Source organism: Talpa europaea (genome assembly GCF_964194135.1).
Source record: "Talpa europaea genome assembly, chromosome: 10".
NCBI lineage: Eukaryota > Metazoa > Chordata > Mammalia > Eulipotyphla > Talpidae > Talpa > Talpa europaea.
In genome coordinates, this window is record NC_140077.1 from 33377756 (window position 1) to 33405121 (window position 27366).

At 38.4% G+C, this 27366-nt stretch overlaps 1 protein-coding gene across 1 annotated transcript; it reads right to left on the reverse strand.

Moving 5' to 3' along the window:
• Positions 1 to 9036: 9036 nt before the first annotated feature.
• GHITM (growth hormone inducible transmembrane protein) lies at positions 9037 to 23002 on the reverse strand (the record flags this gene model as incomplete). Its single annotated transcript, XM_084245885.1, has 8 exons — positions 9037 to 9124; positions 10583 to 10754; positions 11391 to 11579; positions 15929 to 16037; positions 18797 to 18938; positions 20033 to 20144; positions 22030 to 22129; positions 22874 to 23002. 8 exons carry the CDS (start codon positions 23000 to 23002, stop codon positions 9037 to 9039), a joined length of 1041 nt encoding a protein of 346 aa, XP_084102011.1.
• Between the last annotated feature and the right edge of the window lie 4364 nt (positions 23003 to 27366).

Consider the following 27366-nt stretch of genomic DNA (forward strand, 5'->3'; position numbering starts at 1 on the left):
ACATTGCCGCCCTCATTTATACAGCAAATTGCACAACAGCTTGTATGTAACATAGCGATGGGCCAGATAAGCTTATGATCCTTCAATTGTCTTCTCATTTAATTCTCCCTGCCCTCCAGAGAGGCAGGCATTTGATGTCCATCTTGCCACAAGGGGAGGTGAAATTTTCCCTCCCTTCACCAAAATGTTATGGGAACTTCTCACTTGACTTACGTCTGTCTGTCTCCAAAGCTGGGGCTCTTTCCTGATGCTGGTTCGTGAGAGCTCATGTTGAAAATAACTTTCAATGTTGATGTTTACTTTACGTGCCACTCCTAAATTGTACAAATTCCTCTATTTTTTTAATAGCTAATTTAAACTTCCTCATAACCCCCCAACCCACTGGCTCTGCTATCTCTGCATGTTCCTGCTGTTGGGGTCCAGGCTGCTGAATCTGGGGTCTGTCCCCTCCACTCCTACCCTGACTGGCCCCTTGTTTTTCACTGATGCTGTGATTCACGTCTCCCTCCCCCTGGTGGGGCCGTGGCTGTGGGCTCCCCTGCCTCGCCATGGTGGCCACTCTGCCCGTGTGCCTGCATAGGCGAGGGGCCAGAATGTCACCTTCCTCCAGAACACAAAGGCCTGAGGAGATTAGAAGGTGCATTTTTGTTCTTCGGCCACTTCACGTTGGAGCTGGATCAGCTGTGTACCACCTCTGAGTCCCTAGTAGGAATAGCCTCATGGCAATCTTCCTTCTACTCTTTCTCTCTCTGGAGTCCCAGGCTTTTTGCCACTATGGCCTCACACCCACCCGATGGTTTTAGTCTGGGGTGGGGGACTCAGGACACTTCATTTTCTATTTCTTTTTTTTTTTCAAGATTTATTTATGCATACAAGAGCTGGGGTACAGGCCAGAGATGGGGGGGGTGAGAGGATTCACCAGAGACAGAGTGGGGAACAGGCAGACTGACTGAGATACACTGCTGAGGGGAGCAGCGGGCGAGTCAGGAGAGGTCTGCCGTGCCATATGTGTTGCTCCCTGGAGGGCTGGGGATCGAACTCATGCTGCAGAGGCTGTGGATTGCTTCATAGAGCGGTGCTTAACCCCTTGTGCCACCGGGGAGGCCCTCATTTTCTATTTCTGTCTCCTTCCCTCACACTTACTGAAAACACAGAATTTAGAACCACATGTTATGTGATCCCATACAAGTTGTTCAATTTCTGTAGCTTAATTTTTCTGTTCCTTAGTAAAACATCAGTTGAAACTAGAGAGGAACAGATTCTTTTGATGAGAGTGTAAAGCTAATGTGTGGTATTTATGAAATTAGAATTTTTGTTATATTAGGTCAATTGTCAGAAGTGGGGTGCATAGCTTTCTATCCCTTTTTCACAGCAAACTGTCTAAAAGTTACCTACCTCCCAGTTGTGGTCAAGGCTGTCTGATGTTTATTTAATACAATGACTCTCTTTCTTGGCACAATTTGAGGCAAAGGAGAAAAACCACACTGACATTAGGGACTAAATGATCGACACCAGATCCATTCACATCTTTTCTTTTTTTTCTTAAAGATTTATTTTTATTTATGCATACAAGAGCCGGGGTGTAGGCCAGAGGTGGGAGGGGGTGAGAGAATTCACCAGAGACAGAGCGGGGAGCAGAGCAGGCAGATTGACTGAAACACACTTCTGAGGGGTCTGCTGCACCACGTGGGTCACCTCTCTGCCTGGGGATCGAACCCGTGCTGCAGTAGCTGTGGATTGTTTCACAGTGCTGATGCTTAACCCCTTCACTGTCTCTTTTCTTGGATCTATAGCAATTCGTCTGGATATTTTTGTCATTTCTGTTAATTATAAAGTAATGGCTTTGTAATTACCTCAGTAATATATTACTATTATTTTTTTAAATACACAGCACCTCACACACTGCAGGGAGGCCCCCCCATTCACATCTGGATGGAGAAGGTGAGAGGACGAATCGAGCAAGTAAGAGTATTGCGGTCTGGAGGAAAGGGAAGGCCAAGGTTTCCAGCCTTTGCCAGCTCTCAGAACTGGATCACCACAGGCAGGGTTGGGATGGATCCCGCTTGTCAGCGTCTGTTCTGTGCCTTGCAGGCTTGACAGCAGGTTTCCCAGAAGAGAGGTGTCACTTTTTTCATATTCTCACCCCACATCTAGCACCACCAGGTCAGGGCAGAGGTGTGAGGTACCGCCAGAGCCCCACAGCCCGGGTAAACTTTACCCCTGATGTCACTGCTGATACAGCACGTCAGGGTTCGTGGGCCTTGATAGGCTCTGGGTCCAGTTTCACCTGGAGAAGCTATGTGCCAGAGACCACAGGGCAGTGAGACGTTCTGCTTTCCCCAGTCTTCCCACTAAGTTTCTAAAACCACAAGTTTCTTTTTAAAGTGTTTTGATGTGTTTTCTCCTCAGTATGCTTAAAATTACTCAGAAGCAGCTCTATTTAAAAAGATATCAAATACTCCATTTTGCTACCAAGTACTCATTTTTTCCGTTCCCCAAAATTAAAGTGAATATCTTGTTATTTCTCCAACTTCTTTTCAAGTGACTTTCTACTTACATGAGACTGATGATTATACTCTTGTCTTTCCCCCCAGTATGGGAGGGGGGCTATATTGATTGTGAGCACACAAGCAGAGGCACAAATAAATTTAGTGGCCGGCAGAGAAGGTTGGGTTCTCTGCAAAGTAGGTCAGGATGCTTCCAGCGATGGTGAACACAGGGGCAGCCCCAGCCACCCTCCTTCCCACTGAAGAGGGAGCCTCTTCTAGCCACCCTTTGTGCTGGTGTGTATAGAGGACACCTAGTTCCTTCCTACACTGTCTCCTTTCTCGGCTCTATAGAATTAGTCTGGATTTTTTGTCATTTCTGTTAATTATAAAGTAATGGCTGTGTTATTACCTCGAGTGATATATTGCTATTATGTTTTTAAATACACAGCACCTCACACACTGCTTAATAAACATCTACTGACTTGATCTCTTAAGAGCAACATGGATGGTGCTGGAAGGGATCATGCTCAGCAAAATAAGCCAGAAAGAAAAAGAAAAATACTGGATGGTCTCACTCATAGCAGGAATCTAGAAAACTTAAATAAGGGACCAGGAAAATGAATAACTATAAGAAAGTGAAAATCAAAATCAACAAAAAACTATGAACCAGAGACACTCTATGGGGGGTAGGAGGCGGGAAGGGAGGGGTTGGGGTCAAAATAAGGGGGTTGCAATTGTATGGGGAATATAAAAATAAAATTTATTAAAAAAAAAAGAGAGTGACTTATGAAGATTAATGCTGTGTGTTGTGGCATTAAATCCCCTACCAATAGTAAGGACTTTTGTTTCTGGCATTCCCTGTTCAAAGGACAGCAGGGCTAGCGGTCTTCTCTCACCATTAGATCACTCTAGGCTTTCTCCACTGCCCCTGCTCAGAGGGTGTTATCTTCTAGACTGATATATTTCTGGCCAGGCAGACAGGGTCTCATTCATCCTTGTTTCTCCCTACAGTTGATGCTTAGCGTCAATTCCTTCAAGGAGTACCAAACTGAACAAACTTATTAAATCCTTTACCTTTCTTATGAACAGATTAGACCAAACCAAAAAAGTTTCTTTCAACTTCCATTGATATCCCTGTTTGGGAATCATTCTTCATTGCTGGGAAATCTGTCTATTCAACCTGTATGACCTACATAACTGGGTGGGATTATGTTATTTGTCCTGAATCATGAGTAAAAGTTGTCTCAGCCAATTATCAAAACATAATCCTTCAGATACGTGTTCTTACATGACAAACTGTTAGAAAATTATGGAAATGAACCACTGGAAAATACTGTATTTCTTCAATTCTAAAATGCCACTGATTTTTTAAGATGTCAGTTTTGCAAAAAGAAAAAATTGTGAAATTGAACACATTTCAGAAATGAAGTGTGAAAAATACTGCATTTTAGAATTGAACAAATGAACAAATAAAATTAGGATATTTTACACTCTTCCATTATGGGGCGCACAGGTCCATGTGACCGACACAAGGCAGGCTGGCCTGAACCACAACCAGCTGACACCACACCCATAGTTCACTAGGCAGCCTCTACTATGTACTCTGTGGAAAGTGTTTCAAATATTTAAAAATTGTTTCTAAACTGGTGTTCCAAATTGTGAGAATGTCAATTTGATCCTGTCAGAAAGTGCCAATTTTGCATTTCTGGGCATAACCAGGGGGGACCCTCAAGGTTTCTGTGTCTCCCAAGTTTGCAATGGCCCTGCCACCCATTAATATCTCAGTTGAAGTTTTTTTTTAAAATGTTTTTTAAAAAGGATTTTATTTTTTGTGTAGAACAGGGGTGTAGAACAAAGGTGCGGGGAGGGTGTTGGTGAGAGTCACCAGAGACCTAGTGGGGAGTAGAGCAGTCGGATTAACTGAAATAAGCTCCTGAGGGGAGCAGTGTGCAAAATGAGGGTCCTGCTGCACCAATTGGGTTAGCTCCCTAGGCAGGGTTGGAACTCAGGCCATCTTGGTGACAACACCGAGACTTAACCAGTAGCTATGCTTATGGCAAAATGGAATGCCTAGGCTGAGGGGAAGAGACTGTGCTGAGTGGGTCTGCCCTCATGCTTAACCAGTCAGCGATGTTGTGAGATTACTGGCCAGAATGGTGCATATAACCCCACCTTGGCCATCAGACTTCTGTGATTTCATCTATGCTTCTGGAACAAAATGCTCCTTTTGCTGTTTTTTAAATGTTAACAGTGGGGAAGTTTGTTTTCCTGAACTGCTTCACAAAAGACAGGAAGTCCCCAAGTCATACATTTTATCTTTTCCTGAACTGGCTTTCATTTTGTGTTCTGCCTAAAACTACATTAAGGCAGGATTCCATCTTCCTGATTACATGGGCCTCAAAAAAAAATGGTTTTGTAGCTCTAAGTGGACTGGGCAATACAGATAAAGGGCATTTGATTATCTATGTAAAAAACAAGACAAGGGAGGTAAACCATGATTACCATTTATTCTCCAGACACTGAGGTCAATCCCTTTAGAAAAACACTAAAGTTCTGTGTATTTTTAGCAGAATCGCAACATGCCTATTTAATTTGTATAGTGCTTTCATGATTCTCAAAACAAGATTTCAAATGCTTTAACATTCACAAACTCCTCGTGTAATACATGGTCAGGTGTTTCAACTGTTCTTCCCAGTTATATGACCTTGTGCAAAGATCAGACTTGTGAGCATGCTTACTCCTCTACAAAATGGCAATAGCAGTACCGAGCTCAAAAGGACACTATTTGACGTAAAGGACTTAGCACGCGATATGCAAAAATTTACTGTGATCAGCATATCTGAAACATGTTTTTTATTTGTATCCTTTACATCATTGTGTATTCCCCATAAAATCCCCACCACCAGTTCACCTGTGAACCATCACCATAGTCCCTTGTGCTCTTCTCTCCCATTTTGATTCCTTTTCCTTTCCCTTCCCCACAAAATGTGTCTTCTTTATGGTTGCCTAAGTTTTATTATCTCCTGACCCCTTATTTAGTTCCCTTATATTCCGCCTATGAGTGAAACCATTTGACATTTTTTTTTCCTTCTAGCTTTTCACTGAGCATGATCCCTTCAAGCTCCATCATGTTGCTATGAATGGCATTAGTTTATCTTTTTTGATTGCTAATAGTATTCCATTGTGTATATATACCACATCTTGATCCACTCATCTAATTTTGGGCATCTGGGTTGTTTCCATATCTTACCTATTGTGAACAGTGCTGCAATAAATGTAGGGGTGTAGGTATCTTTTTGAATTAATGTTTTTGTGTCCTTTGGGTAGATTCCTAGGAGTGGAATTGCATGGACTGCAATCAATGGCCATCCTACTGAAAGCAATTTACAGATCGATGTTACTCTGATAAAAATTTCAATGACATTCTTCAAAGAAATAGAACAAATATTGATGAAATTCATATAGAACCACAAAAAACTTTGAATGGCCAAAGCTCTCCTGACTAAAAAGAACGAAGGTATCACGTGCCCTGATTTCAAACTATACTATGAAGCCATAATTAATAAAACAGTATGGTACTGTAACAAAAACAGACATACAAGACCAGTAGAATCGAATTGAAAACCCAGAAATAAACCCACGTATTTATGGACAACTAATCTTTGACAAAGGATCAAAGAATAATGAATCTCTCATCCTATTGGAAGGTTACAAATCTTGGTTATCATTCAGTTTCAGGAACTTCAACATGTATAAACTTATTTGGCAATTAAGGGAAACATGCTACCTTTCTTCCCATGTTCTATCACTTTAACATAGACAATATTAAGGGCTAGGGCCCCTAGGCACAGAACACATCACCTCTTGTAGGCAGGAAATCAGGCTTCAAGGGATACTCTCATTTTTAGCCATCTTTTCCCATATGCCTACTCTTTATCATGCTTCTACTGGGAGAATACCTTCGCTATCTTTTATGTGCTGTGACTATTATTTACTCTTGATCTCACATTTCAACTTTGCTCACTTCTGAGACTTATCACAATGAACTATGGTTGTGTTTACATGGGGTTGCTATGCTTTAGAAGGCAATTATCTTATTCATCATCATCTCCCCTGTGCCCTGCTAGCATCATACCTGCTACACTCATATTTCCTGATTAAGATGTTCATTAGATACCATTCTAAGCAAACCAAAAGGGCCTTTGTGTGTCTTTAACCATTTGTTTCAGTTGTCCTTTAACAGTTTGAATGATGTATCAGAAAATGAGAATTTTTTTTTTTAACCTAAAGCCTTTTAATTTCTAGGTCTTACTCTGTTGTGAGGTGAGGGAGAAAAAAACTCCAGTGTTAATAGGAACCAAGGAATTAGTGATTCTTTTGCTTTCATCATAGCTATTAATTTTTTAAACAAGTACGCACATCCTATGTATTAACTCATCTATTTTTGCATAGAACTGGGGTGTAGGCCAGAGGTGTGGGGATGGAGGGGTGAAAAGATTCACCAGAGACAGAGTAGAGAGCAGAACAGGCAAATTTACTGAAATACACTGCTAAGAGGAGAAGAGGGCAATGCTGCACCATTATGTGAGTTAGCTCCCTTACTAGGGATTGAACTCAGGCAATAGATATGATAGTGCTGAGACTTAACCCCTAGGCCACCAGGGAGGCCCGACTCATCTTTTAAATTGAAAAGTCTTAAGTCAGAAAGAGTTGAGTGCTACAATTGTTGGTAGCTTCCCCTGATATTGCTCAAATTATACCATTTTGTTTTATGTGCATGATGCCATCCAAACACGAGGCTATAAACTTTGGGTACTAAAATATGATGATTTTGGCACATACTTTTCTCTTAGGAAAAAAACCCCAAAATAACCCAAATGAACCAGCAACAGCTGCTATAACTTGCATAGAGCTTACTATGTACCTGTACATTTCACCTTAATCCACTGAGAGAGTTTATGTTATTATCTTCATTTTATAGATGAAAAAATGGGCACAGCTGGGTTAAGGAATGTGCCCAATGCCCAGTAAGAAGTGATTGGAAAAAGAATTGGGCTTTAAATAAAAGCAGTCTAGCTGTAAACAGCATGCTCATAATCACACTATGATCCATAGCCCCATTATATTATGTACATTATATTGGCAGCAGATACTAGGTTTCTTTCTTAAACAAATCACCCCTTCAAATAACAAGCATATAGTTCAGTTAGGAAGTTTACAGAACAATCATCATCTGACCGGAACCTTTATTATTTCAGGAAGAAGCATCCTGTACAACTTGAGATGTTTAGAATAGCTATTTCTGGATTACTGTAATAAATATATGTCAAAAATACCAATCATCTAAATAATCATACACTTATTCCCTTTATTAAGAATATCCAAAAATAACTCTTCTTTATCAAGAAACCTATAAATGTCATAGAGTTAAATGCTAGTCTATACAGGAAAAAGTAAATACTGTCAGGAAAATTTTAATGAAGGTTTTTCCTAGTTATATTTTTTGATTGCTATAATGAAGAAAAACTAGTTTTGCCTTCCTTTTCAGTGCTTAGTCTGAGAAATAAAATAAAAAATAAAGTCTTAGGAGAAAAACTGCTTTCATAATCTCAAGTGTAAGCCAAAGAGGCTTTTCTGAAAAAAAGCTTCAAAGTCTGAAGAGGTGAGAAAGGCAAGCATGTTTTCTATTAAAAATTTCAATAAATATGCAAAAAACTCAGCAATTATGAATATATGGTTTCTGTACTGGACAATGCAATAATTTTCATGCTTTGACTATTTATCCTGAGAAGCATTTTAAGGATAATTTGTTCATTAAGATTCAAAAGCAAAACTCTCACACACACACATATTATCAGCAATCATATATATATATATATATATACACACACACACACACACGTATGTATTAATCTGGACTTCTCCATATGATTAACATTTTATATTGTCCTAACACTGTCAAAATGGCAGGAGAATGAATCACCTATGTTTTGACTTAATGCTCAATACTTTTAAGTTCAGCAGATGAATATAAAAACAGTGACAGTGACATTGTTTGTTTCAAATAGACCCCCTTCACTGGCTCACCACCACTTACAGAAGTGCTAAGTATTCAAAGAAAGACTGCAGGTGACCCTTTCTCTTGGGTCCTTTTAAACCTCTATGTCACTTATGACATTGGTAATATGCTGCAATAAAAAAATTATGCAGGTTTGCTAATTTTCACTTAGCCAAATAAATTTAAAAATAGATAAGACACTTAAATTTTCATAACACAAACCTTAGCTTTCACATTCATTAGAACATTTAGAATTATTCAAACACGAGAATTGGAAATATGTGTGCTTATTTGAGAGAGAACTACTGAAATTTATTCTCCAGAAGAAAAAGCAGACCTGAAGCATTACATTACTGGAACATTTGAAACATGCTGACAAGTCCTTATTTCCTAAATTTCAAAAAAGCTGCTTGTACAAACTAATGAATATCTGCTCCTGTTAACAAGCAAGATATCTGATGTATCTAAGAAGCCAGAAGTTGAGTCACTTCACTTCTTTCTGCCGCTTCCACTAGTTGCTAGCATAGTGGCAACTCGCATAAATATATTTAATGTATCCATGTAGATTCCCATCATCCTAGAAAAGAAAATTATGCCCATTACTGATTAAGTATGATAGAATTCTAATAACAATAAAAACTAATTAATTTATAAGAAAAAAATACTGATTATTTGTCCTAGGAATATGAAATGGAAATTAAAAACGAGATGCATCTGAGGAAGTCCTAGACTAGAAAACAATCAAAACTTTGTCCTGGCAGATTAATCTTTAAATGTTAAAGGAAAGTATTAAAAAAAAAAAATCATTATTCTATCCTCTGACACTCTACTATGAATAGCATCTTGCAAAAATAACCTCTAGGTGATAGACAATGAAATAATCAAAACCCAAAGAAACACCTTTATAAAAAGGTGTTAGAGGCAAGTCTGGCATTTTTAATTATAATATACTCCCTAATGTCTGCCCCCGCCCCGCCCGAGAACTGCTGAAATTTTTAAGATTTACATCAGCTTTAAATTATTACATTAAGTTTCAAAGAAAAATACTTTAAAAAGTGTGACAGACATGATGAAACTCAAGGCAGTTATTTAAATAAAACTACCTATTTTGCTAGAGAGGCCAAGAAAAGAAAGTATTACTATATATCACGTAGTATCAGTTAAGAGTGTCTCCAAAATGAAATTTTCATTATGAATTTTTTTCAATTTTCAACAAAATAGGCTTTTTCATTAAAAATTTCATGTCAGTTATGTATACTTTCAATGAATACTTGGCTAATACCAATCTTTTCTTCATTTTTGAGTCTGTTAAGTGAATAACTAAAAAATTTAATCGCCTAATAAAAGCACTATAAGGTTAGTTAATACATACAGGCAAAATACTATGAATTATAACACTTGTAAAATACCTGAATATTCCACTTATTTGAAGTATGATCAAAATTTGGTGGCTACATAGCTTACTAAAGAGAATGAGTCAAATAGCAACAGAAATAGAAGTGAGATTCAACAAAGCCACTGCATTCAAAAGACACATTGTAGTTCTTAACCTGGTAACATGAGCATGACTTTATATGGGGAAAAGAGGGGTTTTGCAGATGTAATTAAGATGTCAGTTAAGATAAGGTCAAACTGGATTACTGAGCTCTAATCCAATATGACTTGTATCCTTTTAAGAAAAGAGAGGGAGACGACACATCTGGAGAATGTCATGTAAAGACAGAGAGACTGGAGGGATTTATCTACAAGCCAAAGAATGCTAAGGATTGCTGGCTGTAACAAGAAGTCAGGAGAGAGACAAGGAACAGGATTCTTCCTTAGAATTCTCAGAAGGTACCAACCCTTGTTGACCCCTTGATTTCAGACTTCTGGCCCCCAGAAATTTAGTAATTTGTTGTTTTAACTCACCCATAATTTATAATTTTCATCAATTTATTATGGAAATATGAGGAAACTAATAGAGTCATATAACAATAGGCCAAAATGTCCAAAACACAAATACCCTTTTTTAATAAAGACATTACAGAATACTTACGAATTGATGGGATCATATTTTTGAGCCCCATAAAATGGTACTACTTCTGCACGCTTGATTACTTTCTGGGTATCATACAGAAGGAACATGCTGAAAAGAGCTAATCCTCCATAAATTGACACTGAGTACAGAGTGGCACCAGCAATAGAGGTAGGTGGGAGAAACATGGATCCTGAAATCAAAGGGGATAGAATTTTTGAATAAGGACTTTCCTGTAATTAAATTTATAATTAACATTACTTAAATTTGTTATCTTTGGTATGCTACACAGGTAAGAAACTGTCTGAATATATGTGTATTAATTTTACATATAGAAGTTCAAAAGCCCACGATACTCATTGGTCACATGGGTTACCTGCTCATATGACAGGAAGGCTCGTGTGGAGACAATTTTCTTGTTCTCCATAACAATGTTTTCCCATTTTAGACATACTTGGTAAAACCAATAATAATAGTTGACCATGATACCAAATAGAAAATCCAGTAAAATTAGCATATATATTTTTGTAACTAAATTTTTACTGAGGTAATACTGGTTTATATTACTATAAGTTGCAATTATACAACACTGTACTTCCAAACCTGTAAACACTACTTCATGATCACCACTGAAAGTCTAGTTTCTATCCATCACTGTATACTTTACTCCATTACTCATTTCACCTACCCTCTTAGCACATATCTTTTAAAGAACTTTTAAGAATGACTCTTAATAAATCTTTCCACTAGGACACCTGGAAACTTCAGATGATTTTAGAGTATCATCAACCAAGAACCGAGAACCAAGTGTCAAAGCATAGCAGCTTACCCAGTGAGGACACAAAGACGAGACCCAGGCCCACACCCAAGGGGGCGCCCATGTTCAGAAACTTCTCACTAGGTGCACACATTGCCACAGTGGAGAGGCCTCCCACAATGCCAGCTGTGTACCATGCAGCTCTGATGAGAAGAGGCCCTCCTATTATTGTCAGAGGAGCCACCACTGCACCCATTACACCTGGAAAACAAGTGCAAGTATTTCCATCATTAAGTAATAATAGGAAAATGCCACTTCTAACAAGATTTAAAGCATTATAACGTATTGTTAAATGTCTGCAAAAAGTCTTCCCCTTATTTAAAAACTACCCCCAAAATGTCATAACCAAAACTTGTGGCTATCTAAATTCTAAAGCACAACAGCAATACTTTCCCAAGTCAAATAATCAAAACTCACAAGTATAAACAATCTAGACTTTTAGTAACTTCCTCAAATTCCACATAATTCATTAATTGGATCTGAGCATATCATTAGTTTTTATAACAATATTCACATATGCCAAGAATTAAGATAAAAGCCTTAAATTGAGGGGCCTTCCTGGTGGCGCAAGGGGATAAGCACCATACTATGAAGCGGTCCGCAACCTCTGCAGCATGAGTTTGATCCCCGGACAGCCAGGAAAAAACCCAAATGGCGAAGCAGACCACTCCTGACTTGCCCGCTGCTCCCCTCAGCAGTGTAATTCAGTCAATCTGCCTGTTCTGTTCCCCAGTGTCTCTGGTGAATCCTCTCACCTCCCGCATCTCTGGTCTGAACCCCAGCCCTTGTATGCATAAATAAATCTTTTAAAAAAAAAAAGCCTTAAATTGAACAAATCTACAAGTAACAAAAGGGTACAAACTTCAACAAGAGAATGAACATATGATGTGATCCTTAAATGTAGGCTTTGAGGATAGACACTGCTGCTACCTCATGTAATAGGGAACTGTTACCCTATTTTGTAAATAGTAGTTTTACTTATTAGATATTTATAAACATCTACATAAAATTATAGTGAAAGATCAACAAATAGAACATAAAAGATAAATCTCAGATAAAGTATTATTTCAGTGATAAACAGAATAATTTGTCCCTTTCTAAAACATTAAATGCTCAGAGTTTAATTCATGGAATAGGCCAAAGCTATCATCATGCTGAAATTCAATACCAGAGTGCATCTTTTGTATCATATCCAGATCAAGTGTTAAGGTATACTGTATCACATACTGATGAATAATTGAGAAGTGTTTTCTTGCTCTAGGAAACGGGATAAAAACCCCTCTGTAAGACATTTCTATTCAGATTCCATCAATTTTGCAATTGACTATAAAATTTTTAGCAAGACTTTTAAGATTATTCAGAGATTTTTCAGATAAAACCTTAAATAGTAAAAGTGGTAAAAGATGTCTGTTACTCAAGAACAAATAGAACTAATGAAGTTAACATTATTATGTGAATGAAAATCAATATTCTGCAAACTGGTACAATCACTATGGAAATAGTGCAAAGGTTTCTCAAAATATTAGAAAAAAAAAGTACTGTATGATCCAACAATTTCACTTCTGGGTTGATAGCCAAGGAATTTAGGCTTTCATAGCAATACCTGTACTCCCGTGTTGACTGCAAAGTTACTTACAACAGCAAGATAGGGAAACAAATTGTCTGAAGGGGGTGAGTGGATAAAGATTTTATATATAGATTTCTATATATGCTCATGAAAAAAATGCAGTATTATTAGGTCATAAGAAGGTAAATCCTGTTTCAAATAACGTCAATGAATCTTAAGGACATTATGCTAAATGGAATAGAGATACAAATTCTACATGATACCACATATGTGGAATCTAAGAAACAGAGAGTAGAATAGTGGTTACCAGAGGATGGGGTATATGGGAAATATTGGTCTCAAGGCACAAACCTACCAGATTTAAGATTAATAAGTATGGGGATCTAATGTATACAGTATAGCAATTACAGCTAATCATACTATATCATATATTTGAATGCTACTAAGAGGGCAGATCTTAAATGTACTTACCACAAAAAAAATATGGAACTACATGGTAGGGTGATTAGCTAATTCTACAGTGGTAATCATTTTGCAGTATATATCAAATCAACATTATTTACCTTAAACTTACACAACAGTATGTGTCACTTATATCTGAATATAGCTGGGTGAAAAAACACAATGACTGAGACCAGTTTTGTCTATGTAGTGCAGGATGAAAAGTGAAAACAAAATGTACTGGGATGTTAATACTGTGTCAGAAGTCAGTTCTGATGTCCCTTAGACATAGTGAGTGTTTGCCTTTGGGTCATCCAAGCCCCCTGAAAGTGTCATCTCAATCATGCAGGTGAATGAAGGAGCAGAGTACTACTGGACTTGAAGAAATAAGGTCAGGGTATCTGTCCTGACTTAGTGACTTCCCGGTATGTGACCTCATCCAGTCTCAGCTTTCTTATTTCTGAAATGGATACGGCAAGGCTTGCACAGTTTCCTAAGACATTTATGAATAAAGCAAAATTTTAACAACATCAAAATATAAAGAAAACATTGACATTTCTACTGTGCTGGGATGGATTATTTTTTTACAAAGTCCTGCTTGCAAGGTTAGTGCTTCACTGGTATCTGAGAATGTGATACTTGAAACTATTCTCTAACCGACAGGGTTAGGCTATTTGTGAAAACAATGTGAATCATGCTGATTATCTGCTTTCTTCTAGGAGCATGGATTTTGGTAGTTGCCAGGACTACTACATGACTCAAGTACTTCAATTACAGTACCTCAATGAAAACCTTGGGCACCAAGTCTCTAGCGGATTTCTCTGGGCAGCAACATTGCATGTTACTATTTTTTGCTCTCTAGGTGTGTCCCCTCATAGGAAGGAGTACGTTCTAAATACCTGTGTGAATTCTCCAGACTGCCTTTATCTCTTTCCCTTAACTCCTAACAAGCCATTGAATAAATGGGTGGTTATAGGGACTCACAACACACATAAAATACCATGACTCAAGTAATTTGTATGCTCTAACAACATCAAATTAAGAGAGATTTTCTAAGCAACCAGGCAGAAAGGTTTAGTTAGCCTTACTTAAATTAAAGCTATACAGCTATTTTAATTCAATTTAGCAAGTGACTTAAGTATCTACAATTTATCAGAGACAAAAAGATTGAACTTGTTTTCTCAAGGAATTCAGTATTTAAAATGGGAAATAGGTGCAGAACTCTACTCAATGGCCATACAACAATCCTGAAAACTGGAAACATAAATGTCAATAATAAAATTCAGGTGGTAAGGATTTTGGTGTGTCAATGAAAGGATGTATACTTAAAATAAAAAAACAAAAAAAAACTTCCGATAGCACATGAAGAATATTTCACACCAAAATTTGTCATACTATGTGACCAAAAAAAAAAAAATAAAAACAACATTGTATTTATTAACTCATGTTAAAGGCGATTCAGAGGTTGTCACCTGCAGTTTCAGTGAAATTCTTTTATATGTTGTACAAAGCATGTACCTAAGAAGTATATTTTGTCTCTGGGTGATTATTTGGCCCAGAGACAGAGCATCCTGGAATACGTGATATGGAAAACACTTTGTCTAAACTTTAAAACAAGTTTTTTTTAAAAGAAGGTATCATAACATGTATCAAAAGAATACTAAAAATTGTCATTTAATATCAGGGTTTGACAGCTTTTCCTCTAATCATGGTAACTTTGTACTAGTAACTATCAAAATTCTGACCCATCTAACCATCTCAGACACAAATGTAAACTTTCAAAGATCTTTCTGGCTGTAAATGCTCTATTGCAAAAACCTCTACAATTATTTCACATGTCTTATCTCTACCTCCTCTTCTTTACTCTCAATTTTTAATATTTTTAAAGATTCCCAACAAAAATAACTCTCAAGTGATGTGTATCAGATCTAAAATCCTTCAAGTAATACACAAAATACATTAATAGAAATTTCTGCACACCCTAGACTATGACAGAAGATAAGTGTGATAGTGGGGATGCCCCTGGTCTTAGTTTCAGAACCAATAACTTTTCAGATCTGAGGTCTGGCAATAATATAACCATCAACAAATATACAAAAAATGTGTTTCCTCAACATGTAGATTAATTAATTATGTACAATTCATTTACTTGTGATGAATGATGCAAAACAGTAGTACTGAGGTTAATAGAAAATTAAAATTAGCACATATTAAATGATTTAAATATATATAAATAATTAAAAAAATAAAATAAAATTAGGGCCTCCCTGGTGGCGCAAGGGGTTAAGATGCAACTTATGAAGCTATCCACAGCCACTGCAGCCTCAGTTCGATACCCAGCCAGGAAGCTGACCCACACGGAGCAGAGGACCTCTCCTGACCCACCCACTGCTCCCCTCAGCAGTGTATTTCAGTGGATCCGCCTGTTCTACTCTCCACTCTGTCTCTGATGAATCCTCTTAACCCCCCACGCCTCTGGCCTGTACCCGTTATTTATGCAAAATAAATAAATCTTAAAAAAAAAAAAAAAATTAGAACATACCAGAATGTAGTAACCAAGCAAGATGCTTTGGACCTGGGTTCTGGTGATATGATATTGACTGTACCAGCATTCCAGCTCCAATCATGGCTGCAAAGGTCGCACCAATAGCCTGAAAAATACATATAATGAAGAGTAACTGATCCTTTTGCAGTAATACATGGTCCAAACTCAGTCCATCCAATAAACCATATTAAAAAGATGAAGGGTAATCATCCAAATCCTGCATTTTTCTAGCACATTAAAGGCCTTACACTTTGTTTTGACCAAGTTATCCAAAGTGCCCCTTATTGCCATAAAGTTTTAAAGACAACTTCAAGTGTGTGAGTTGAACTTTGACTCAACTTATAAAAATTTTACCCTGGTTGGACAGAAGATTACCAAAAACTCTTTAAGAGTTACCGAATAATTATTTTAAATTATAGCAAACAGCATTAAAAAAGGTCATAATAATTAGAACACATGCGTACCTATATGCATACATGCATATATATATACATACATACATACATACATATATATATAGCACATTACTTTGAACTCTCTCTTTGTTAAATGAAAACCTGATAAATAGAAGGAAAATATCACAGTACAGAAGAGAATGAGAAAAAGATTCTACATTTCTATCCTAATTTTATGGCTGACTTGGTTCTCAACCTTTTTATCTTAGATTTCCACTGTTGTAACACATATATTTCTTGTGTTTAACAAGGAAGAAATCTGTGTAATTGGAGAATGATAATAATGTATCTTCAGAAAACTTTAAGCAAAAGTAGAAAACTTGCAATCCTTGCACAAAATCAGGCTCAAGGTACCCCGGTAGCCATGAGCAGTGTCAAGATACTTCTCTCATTGCAAAAACACTTGGCATAAAATGTTTGACACTGTGTGTGAGTATGTCTATTACTCTTTAAATGCTACATCTTTGCCTCTGTAGCACCTGATGTAGTACCTGCCTGGCATTCCAAACTATTTTACTTACAAGCTTTAAAACAGCAGGGAAGAGTGATTGCATGCCTACAGGAAGAGGATTCAGAATATGGCCCAAGAACAAAAGTTCTTTTAAGTCTCACTTTAGGGGCTAAAATCACTTGTATATTTCACTCTTGCTCATATAGCCATCTTGCTTTATTAAAAGCACTGTTTTAAATTCCCTGTGATCAAAACTGACATTCTTGGTAAGTTAAGAAGACCCCCTTATTCTGTGTCTTCATGAAGCTTTAGGCTAGAAGATTCATGAAACTATTCTGTGAAGATCATAAAAATACTAAAGTGGCTACGCTTCTGTAAATGGTACTCCTTTTAGGAAGTATAATACAGTGGAAATATTACAGACTTGGAAATTAGATAGATTTGGGTTACATAACAGAACAATCAGCTTACTATGGGAAATCTCTATTATATAAATTCCCCTCTCTTCGTTTCCTGTCCCACACTAATTTTTATCATCTTATAAAATGATGGTAGAGCATCTTATAAAATGCCCTAGTTCTTATTATCTCATAAAAGCACAATTGGTACACTTGCCTCTTACCTTGTCCATATTTATTTTTAAAATTCAAATACAAATCATATTATTGTTGTTCTTGTACCTGTAATGGCCTCTGACTGCGCAGGTACACTCCTCAGCTTGGCAATTAAGCAATTCCTTTGTAAATATGTCCTCTTCATATTCCAGATGCCAAATGCTCAAATTTTATACTAAAAGGATTGTAACATCACTTTTAATGACACCCCTCTCCCTTGTTCAAGCTGTACTGCAAATAAGGATTACCTGTCCTTTCCTAAAATTAAAAATGCTAGCCCCCTTAATGGGTTCCAATGAAATGTTTCCTTCATGGAACTTCCCTACTAGTCCAAAATAAAAGGTCTGTTAACTGATTTTGCACTTTCTTTTTAAAAAAAAATTATGTAATGATCTCTTACCTGAAGATAAGATATTAGAGAATAATTTCCCAGAATACAGAGTCACACTATTACATCCTTCATCACTTAACTATTTCTTCAACCAGATAGTAAAAATATAGGTATTACTGAAGTAGTTTTTAGTATCCAACAAAATAACAAATATTCAAGAAATACTCATAAGACAAAATCCTATAAAGGTCTATAGAAGTTATTAATAATAGCATTACCAACAAGTTAATAATAGTCACTAATCATTAATAGCTATTACTATATATATTAATAATATTGATAACTAATTATTAGTAATAGTTATAAATATGCTTAAACAGAATGCTAATGTTTTTGTGACAGGTATTTTCCACTAATCTTTTAATATGGTTTTGCATTTACTTCATTTTTTAAAAAAGATTTATTTATTTATGCATACAAGAACTGGAGTACAGGTCAGAAGTGTGGTGAGTGAGAGGAATCACCAGCGACAGAATGGGGAACAGAACAGGCAGATCAACAGAAATACACTGCTAAGGGGAGCAGTGGGCAAGTCAGGAGAGATCTGCTGTGCCATGTGGGTTGCTCCCTGGCTGAGGATCAAACTCGTGCTGCAGTGGCTGCAGATAGAGTCATAGGTTGTGTCCCAAACCCTTGCGCCACCAGGGAGGCCCAACTTCATTTTTTAGTAAAAACAGAGGCTGCCTGAAACCTGATAAATTAGATGTTTCTGTAGTTTGGTTTCTAACCCCTTTGGTGTTATTAAAATACATATTCAATGAAGAATAACAGCTGACATAACCTCAGAATGTGCTTCCTATTTTGTCTCAGCTGCACTCGTCATTCATACATTATCTAAACAAAAATTTGTTCAATGTAGTACAGCATTCTTTCCATTTTATACCCTCTCCCAATATTTCACATTTAATCTTTGGATATTTATTGGAAAAGGAAAACAAAAATAAACTGACTTACCACCCAAGAACCTCTCATCATGAGGTTCATGAGAACAGGAGTTCTGCTCACTGCCAGCGCAGACAAAGCTGTTACACCAATACTTCCTGCTAAGTACATGTAGGTAGAATGAATTCTATCCTTTACATACTGAGGCCAAATTCTGTTAAAAAAAAACAACATGGTTAATTTATAGTACCTTGTATGTGAATTTCTGATTAATCGTTTGTTAGTTAGGAGATCTTGGAAGGTATTGTTTTACTGCCCTAAATCTTACTCATTTATCGTGGAAATAATTACATACATTTTACAATTATTGCTACTTAGGAAGAGTAACTTCACTTTTATTTCAGTAATGAATAGAATTTGGATTCTTTGGCCAGGTTCCCCAATTTCTTAATATGGTTTTGCATATACTTCATTATTTAGTAAAAACAGAGGCTGTCTGAAACCTGATAAATTAGATGTTCCTGTAGTTTGGTGTCCATGTGTTCAGCTGCTTTGACTTTATTTTATGTATCCCCTGCCTAACATTACTTACAGACTGTTCTTCACCTTGTTTCCAAGGCTGAGGAAAAGAAAATAGCCTCTAGTTTGAGGAGGCAGAAGGATACTGTAACTACTCAGAACATTTTTCAAATGCCTCATTTCCTTTATTGTTTTTGAAAAGGGAAGTTCAACTAAAATTGTTTCAGTTTAAATATAGTTCTTTTAATTGGGGTTATTTTGAAAAATTCTAAGCTTACTTCAATCATATACCAATTCCTTCCAAAGTAATATTCCGAGACAGATGTTCTGATGAGATGGCTTCAAGAAATTTCTGCAATATTCATATTTGAAGATTCCTTATTAATGACAGTCTTTGGCATAAATCTATGCAAAAACTGCAACATTATTTTTGTGCTTTCTGTTAAGTGTTTTTTTCATTATATAATGTTAAGAGGCTTTCTTGCAAACAAATAGCTTATGTATATAAGCTATCTGTTAAGAAAAAATTTAAGTAATATAAAACAAATAAGCACTTGACACATATGTACATACATTTTCTCCTTATTTAAACACATGCTACCTTGGTAAAAGAATTTTACTTAGGTTTGAATAAATACATGCCAGGCAAATAAGAGTCTACTCTTATTCATGTATATTTCTATATAGTTGGAAGACATAAAACATTCCAAAAGTGGCAAAAGATAAGGATGAGAAGAAAATTGAAATCTTTGTTTCAACACTGGAAATGTCTGGGAACAATTTACTTACACAGCCTTTTCAATAGCTCCAATCTCATTAGACATTCCCAAACCATAGTAGCACAATGCTCCAAGACCAACGGCAGCCCCTCCAGCAATGAACCATCTTCCCATCTGATCAACTGTGGAACACAAAATAAATGTATACTGACATGCCTTGACTAAATTAAAATCCCAATATTTATAAAAGGGAAGTCAAACCATATGCAGTATTTCTTCTTAAGAGCTACAACTTGTACACGGAGATATGTACAAATCTTAGTAAAAAAGAACACCACTAAAAATAAAGGTATAAAACCAATACAAAAAACCCCCAGATTTGATTAATCTTGCTCCAACAAAATCTGAGGGGCAGTGTACCTACAGATGTGGGGATACTTCCTGATACATTATTTTATCAATAAGAGGTGTGTTCTCATGACATTTTTAGAGAGTAAAGATGAGAAGGAAATGTTAAGTCATACTACACCGTCCAATATGCTATCTACAAAGATGATTCTTTACAAAGTTAAGAAAAAAGGAAGTAAAAAACCAACCAACCAACCAACCAACCAACCAACCAACCAACCAACCAACCAAAAAAACCCAAGGTGTTTCTGGACTGGAATCCAGGGAGAGGGTGCTCTTATTTTAGAGTACTATCAAAGAAACAATTAACTTACCAGTTCTAATTTGAAGGAAATATTCATAAACAATATCTTACTCCCTTTAGTCTAAATCTGTAAACTAAGAATGTTGCTATGATTCATATAATTTGTTTTCTGGGGTCAACTTATTAAAAATATATGCCTGGGGCCTCCCCAGTGGCGCAGCGGTTGAGCGCTGGGTTGCGAAGCTGCCCGCAGTCTCTAAAGGCCCGGTTCAATCCCGGCCACTGGGAGAGGGTCCTACATGGCGCGCAGACCTCTCCTGCCGCCCGCTGCTCCCCTCAGTAGAGTATTTCATCATTCTGCCTGCTCTGCTCTCTCCTCTGGCTCTGGTGACTTCTCTCACCCTCCTGCTCTTCTGACTGTATCCCAGTGCTTGTATAAATAAATAAATAAATCTTAAAAAAAAAAAAAGTGCCCCCCCATATATCTCTCTCTCTCTCTCTATATATATATATAGATATATGCCTGATGGAAGCTGACTGGTGATCTTTCCCATTGTTGTGTGTTGACATTTTGCAAGATTGTTAAGGAACAATGGGCTTTGGATAGATTAACAAAATTGTTAACTTCAAAGCTGAAATCCAAACTGTTAACCAAAATGACTTCATTCTGAGAGGCCTTATATTGCCAGTCAGTTAAGAAGACCCTTCTCTTTTTCTTTTTTTTAAAATAGAGGCATGTTTTATTTATTTATTTGTTTGTTTGTTTTGTTTATACATGCACTGGGTACAGTCAGAAGCACGGGAGTGCGAGAGAATTCACCAGAGCCAGAGCGGGGAGTAGAGCAGGCAGAAGGACCGAAGTACACTGCTGAGGGGAGCAGCGGGCGGCAGGAGAGGTCTGTGCGCCATGTGGGACCCTCCTCCAGTGGACGGGGAGCAGCCGGGGATCGAACCGGCGCCGCAGAGGCCGCGGGCAGCTTCGCAACCCAGTGCTCAACCACTGCGCCACCGGGGAGGCCCATGGAGGAGCTAGGCCTTTATTTACATTTATTTGGGTGACTTACTCTTGACCTGAAACATGTTAAGTAATATATATGCCTGAATGAAAACTCTATGTAAATTCAAATGAACTTCCATAACATATTACACCTTTTATAAATCATAACATGTTAACTAAATCCTAAAAAGGAAATGGTTAAAGTTAAATTTTCTCTGGAAGAAAAATGATTGGGAACCACTGAACCCAGTGTAAGATACCAATATTTTCTGTGTCATCAGGTCCCTGAGAATGATAACACCCTCTCTCCCCACCAAATGCAGATACACAAATTTGCGTAAGTTTTCAGGAAGTTGTTCAAGGACCTCTTAAAACTTACCAGTGTATTCCAGTTTAAAATTTAAAGATTATCACCTACTTTTAAATATCTTTTCCATTGATGGTTCCAATGCTGCCTCTTTAAGTTCCTGACCAGTTTTCCCACGCCGGATCCCAATTCTGGTCTTGGTGGCATATTCCTGATATATATGAAAACAAAAACACACACACCAAATCATTACAATATTTTAAACATTAACTTAAGAAAAAAATTCAGTATGTACTACATTTTTTTCAGCCAGGAAAATGGGCAAGAGTTATCTTTTCTAACACAAAGTGAAAGGGAAGGATATCTACTATTTTTATTTTAGCCCTTTTTCAGCACAACAGTTCACTTAAGAGGAAAAAAAAGTTGTCTCCTTCAGCTTTTGTGTATTTTCTTATCTACCTCTCCTCTCCAAAATATGTATCTCTTCTAATTTGAGTGTTAGAGAAATCTATTTTGAAAGGAAATGGATTTCTCTCTAACCTGACATTTTGTTTTACCATTCACCAAACAAGAGTGAAATGGGTATGTTCAGTAGCTCATTAGTAAGCTATTGGCCAAATGGTCATATTCCTGGCTGCTTAAACTTTTGATCATAGGGTCCACAATTCTTTTGTTGTATCATTTTCCTCTCAATCCCTCACAAGTTAGCCTAAATTCTCTAAAAGGGAGACTCCAAGAGCTATAAGTAAAGGAAAAGTTATAGAGCTCTTTTTTTTCTTTTATGTTAAGAATGGAACAGAATGATACAAAAGTAATGGATGAAAAATCTGATTTGGCATATTATCAGGGCTAACTATTGCAGCAAACCACTAATGTTAGTACAGGAACTTCATACTATCAAATAAAGTCCCAGGGTATACAGAGAGACAAATAAAAACATTGAGATTATTTTTACCCTGCTAGGTGTTAAGAGCCACTGATTCCTTGTGATGGAATTCTTCACAGCAGGGGAGGCCTTGGTGAAAGTTGGGTGGAAAACCCTGGAAGGTAGTGTCCGGAGACACACAAGTCTTGCGGCCAGCATGGTGGTGCACCAGGTTTACCAAGCAGATCTTAAATGCTAAAAACAGATATGCAAAAAAATCCATTAGTCACCCGTGGGAAGGACACAAAGAATCCAAAACCAGGAAGGAATCAATCACTTTTGAGTAGAAATGTGGGCTTTTAAAATGTCAATGACGAATTCTGTTTACCCCTTATAGTTCAAGAAATCCATCCTACGGAACCCAGTTTTCAATAGACTACCCAATAGTGTTTATTTTATTTTTTTTAAAGATTTATTTATTTATTTATACAAGCACTGGGTACTGTCAGAAGCGCAGGAGGGCGAGAGAATTCACCAGAGCCAGAGCGGGGAGCAGAGCAGGCAGAAGGACCGAAGTACACTGCTGAGGGGAGCAGCGGGAGGCAGGAGAGGTCTGCACGCCACGTGGGACCCTCCTTCGGTGGCCGGGGAGCAGCCGGGTATCGAACCGGCGCCGCAGAGGCTGCGGGCAGCTTGGCAACCCAGCGCTCAACCGCTGCGCCACCGGGGAGGCCCCCCAATAGTGTTTAAATCCCAGTTTGAACAACAGGAAATGTGACTATAAATTATATGACTAATGCAGATAGTTTATTTCTTAAGAAAATTACAGGATGGGGCCTCCGTGGTGGGCGCAGTGGTTGAGCGCTGGGTTGTGAAGCTGCCCGCAGCCTCTGCGGTGCCGGTTCGATACCAGGCTGCTCCCCGGCCACCGGAGGAGGTCCAGCATGGCGCGCAGACCTCTCCTGCCGCCCTCTGCTCCCCTCAGCAGTGTACTTCGGTCCTTCTGCCTGCTCTGCTCCCCGCTCTGGCTCTGGTGAATTCTCTCACCCTCCCGCACTTCTGACTGTACCCACCGCTTGTATAAATAAATATCTCTTAAAAAAAAATAAAGTATGTTTAAAAAAAAAGAAAGAAAAGAAAATTACAGGATGGGTGACAGCTTTTATAAATGTGGCTCTGAGTTCAGATTTACACTAGCATTCAATGGGAAAATTTAAAACAAGACTATAGCTTTTGAGCAGAGGAAAATATCATTCAAGGAAGACACAACTCTTCGAGGTCATACTGTATTATAAACCTATAAAATAGCAAGGGAAACCAAATCACCAATTTATGCTAAACATGCCAAACAATACTTCCCCTCAAAATAAGACAATTATTCAAGGTATTGAAATCATCTGGGATGCAATATAAAATGCAGATTCTTGGATCTCAATTTGGTGCTAATGATTCAAATTCTAGGAATGAGACACAATATTAATATTTTATCTAGCACCCCCCCCCAAAAAAAAAAGATGAAAATTCTTGCTTTAAAAAAACACCGAATGTACTTTCAGCCTTGCCACCAGATCTGCGAGGGTGTACAACACTGGGCAGATGGCCTTTGGAAAAATACCAACGGGCAGCACTTTCACACTATTACATCATCTCAGCCTATAGTTGCAGGGTATCTTCCTCAGGCCACCCTCTGGGAAAGCGGCCCAGTTCAGGCAGTGACCTCTATGTCGTATAACAGAACAGGAATCTTCCTTCTCCACAGGCTACGAATTCTGATCTCTGAGGCTTAGGTGCCTTTCTTAGGAAATGCGCAAAATATTGCTTCTGTAAGCACCGATGAGCTCAAGCGCCGAGTACCCCGAGAAAGTCCACCCATCTCACTAGACTCGGATGAGAACGAGGTAGAAAGCCTCAAGTCTCCGAAAGTGAAAGCACACTTCCAACAACACCCCCTTATCAGCCTGGGCGGTGGCTGGATGGCCCTGCGGATGACTCAAGCACCCTGCCGCCGAGGGACAACAGCATTGCGAGTGGGCCGCTGCCTACATACCCTGTCCTACCGGCCGCCGCCCCCAGCCACCCGGTCACCCGCAGGACGACGACCCTGACGCTGCGCCAGGTTGTGACGCAGCCAGGAGCGCCACCGCCTCCAGCCCTCCTGAGACACACTCAGCTGCCCCGCGGGGCGAAGAATCAGTAAAAAGTGGAATTCCGGCGCGTGTCGGCCGGGAAAAGCCCTAACTCAGATCTCGGTCACCTCAACCGCGCAGCGTCCCTTCCCAGCCGGCGAGACGCAGATGCGCACAACGCCCTGATCCTCAACGCACCCCTTACTATCAGTGCGCGCGCAGCCAGCGTGAGGTAACATCCGCTGCAAACTCTAAGACTAGCCAATCAGGAGCAGGTTTTTGACGGAAGAGGCGGGCACATTAGGGAGGAAGGGGGTGGTTCCTATTTGTAGGGCGTGGCCAGTGGAAGATTGTTGGGGGAGTCAACAGTCAATGTCCATTTTTGATGTGGGCAGAGAAGGCCTTTCGGCCATCATAACTGTGGAGCAAAGAAGGCGCTCATCTCGGTGTTTACCGCGACAGTTTCACTTGTAGTCTTTATGAATATTATTTAAAAATTGAAAGAGAATGATGTGAGAGCTAAGAATTAATCTGTGGCTCTGTTCCTTTCCTCTTGTCGCATTTGTGTGCCTTCTGAAGAACTTACTGTGATATAGTGTTCCAGTCTGACTGTTTCAGACTGGAGCCAACCAGCTTCAGGGCTCTGTGACCAGGGCACATTTTCACGCTTGTGTAAAGTTCTGACACAGACTCTACCGTTTTCTCCTGATTGTTCAGAAGACGAGATGTTTCATTTGATTGTAATTTGTAGATGGGAAAGCTATTCCTCAGCTACATAAGGGAGTAAATTTTAAAAATTTCTTTTTAACTTTTCGCTGTTACTCATACAAGCAATGAAGCCTCAGTTTATATCATGAGCTGCACTAGGGATATATACAAAAGAGTAAACCACAAATGGTGCCATTGTTTTTGCAAAACAAAATCCCTGCCCTTCAGACATATACTCTCTGATGGAAACAAAAATATGGACAAAATGTTTGCTGATGATAAATGCTGAGAAGAAAAATAAAAGATGGGTAAAACTTTATAGGGATTCTATTTTTAGATAAGATGTTTAACCACAAGTTCATGATCTATACCTTAAGCTGTTTGTTATTGTGAGTTATAACACTCCCCTAACCACTTAAATCTTGTCAAATATATAGGTTTGCATTTGTTATGTGGGTAATAAAATAGTTAGCAAGGCAGTTCTTAATTCTGTACTCTGAAAATAGGAGGAAAACACTGGAGAAATCTGTCACTTAAGGTAGTGAAGAGATCCAGCTTGATCAATTTAATCTTACTTCAGATCTTCACCCAGTTTGATTAGCTACCAAATAGGGTCTTTGTTTAGCTCCCTTAGTGATATTTTTTCCCCCAGATCTTCCCTTATTCACAAAGAGAAGTAATTTAGAACACAGTACTTGAATAAAGAAAAAATTTAACTTTTAAAATTTTAATTTGTTTAAAAATTTAAACTTGCTCTCTTCCTAATGGAACATTTCTCTCTTTTTTTTTGAAGAAACATTTTCTGATTTCATATTCTCTTTTCACAAATATTATTGTTTCCACAGTTACATGTTTTGAGCCAGCAGAGTAACCTGATCATATCACTGGGAAGACAGTCTGGGTGTGGGGTGGGGAGAGGTTTCACTGATTGGGAAGTAAATTAGAAATTTATTGCGTTACAATGGGGAGGAACATCACCACAGCCGTGGGAGAGGATACCATTTTCCCCTGCCCCCACTTCCATAACACCAACATCTCAAACACCTTGAATTGCAGCTCCCAGTATGCCATGAACGGATTTCCTGATTGGGACTGCTGGGGAGGGAGAAAGGAGCAAGGGAGATAAATATTGAGTTGGAACAAAGAGGATGGGGAGACATGCTGGGTGGCTTTTGCAGGTGGGCTCTTCAAGGATGATGGTAGCAGTCATCTTGCTTGGCCTTATGGTGGATTATCCAGGTTGGATGGTGCATTGTGAATTTGTGGTCCCTCTCCACTTTGTAGCTCTGCTCCTGGCCTATTTCACTGGGTGTTTGCCCATGAGAGGATGGGTGAATTTGAGCAGGAGTTTTGTTTGGGGTTTGAGCAGTCTCCTCTTCCGCCTTCTTTTCATCCTTCTCTTTCTCTCTCTCTTCCTTTTGAACCTTTCACTGATTAAAGAATTTTGAGCATAGTAGAGTGATTCCTTTCTGTGCCAGATGGCTGGACCCTTAGAATGGGCAAAAATGAGTTTCTCCCTTCTTAACAGTTTGGATTCCTTGGGTACCTCTCAGTTTCACTGGACATCATTTTGGTTCCCTGACTGGGAAATAAGACTCCTGGTTACAGTTGCAATTGTGCAAGCACAGGGTGGTAAAACCTGGAATTACAATACAGTAGAGGGACAGTGAGAGATTTTTGATAGATATATCAGTGAGGAGAAATTTACAGGACTTGACTTATTTAAAATAGCCGATAAAATAAAGGCAG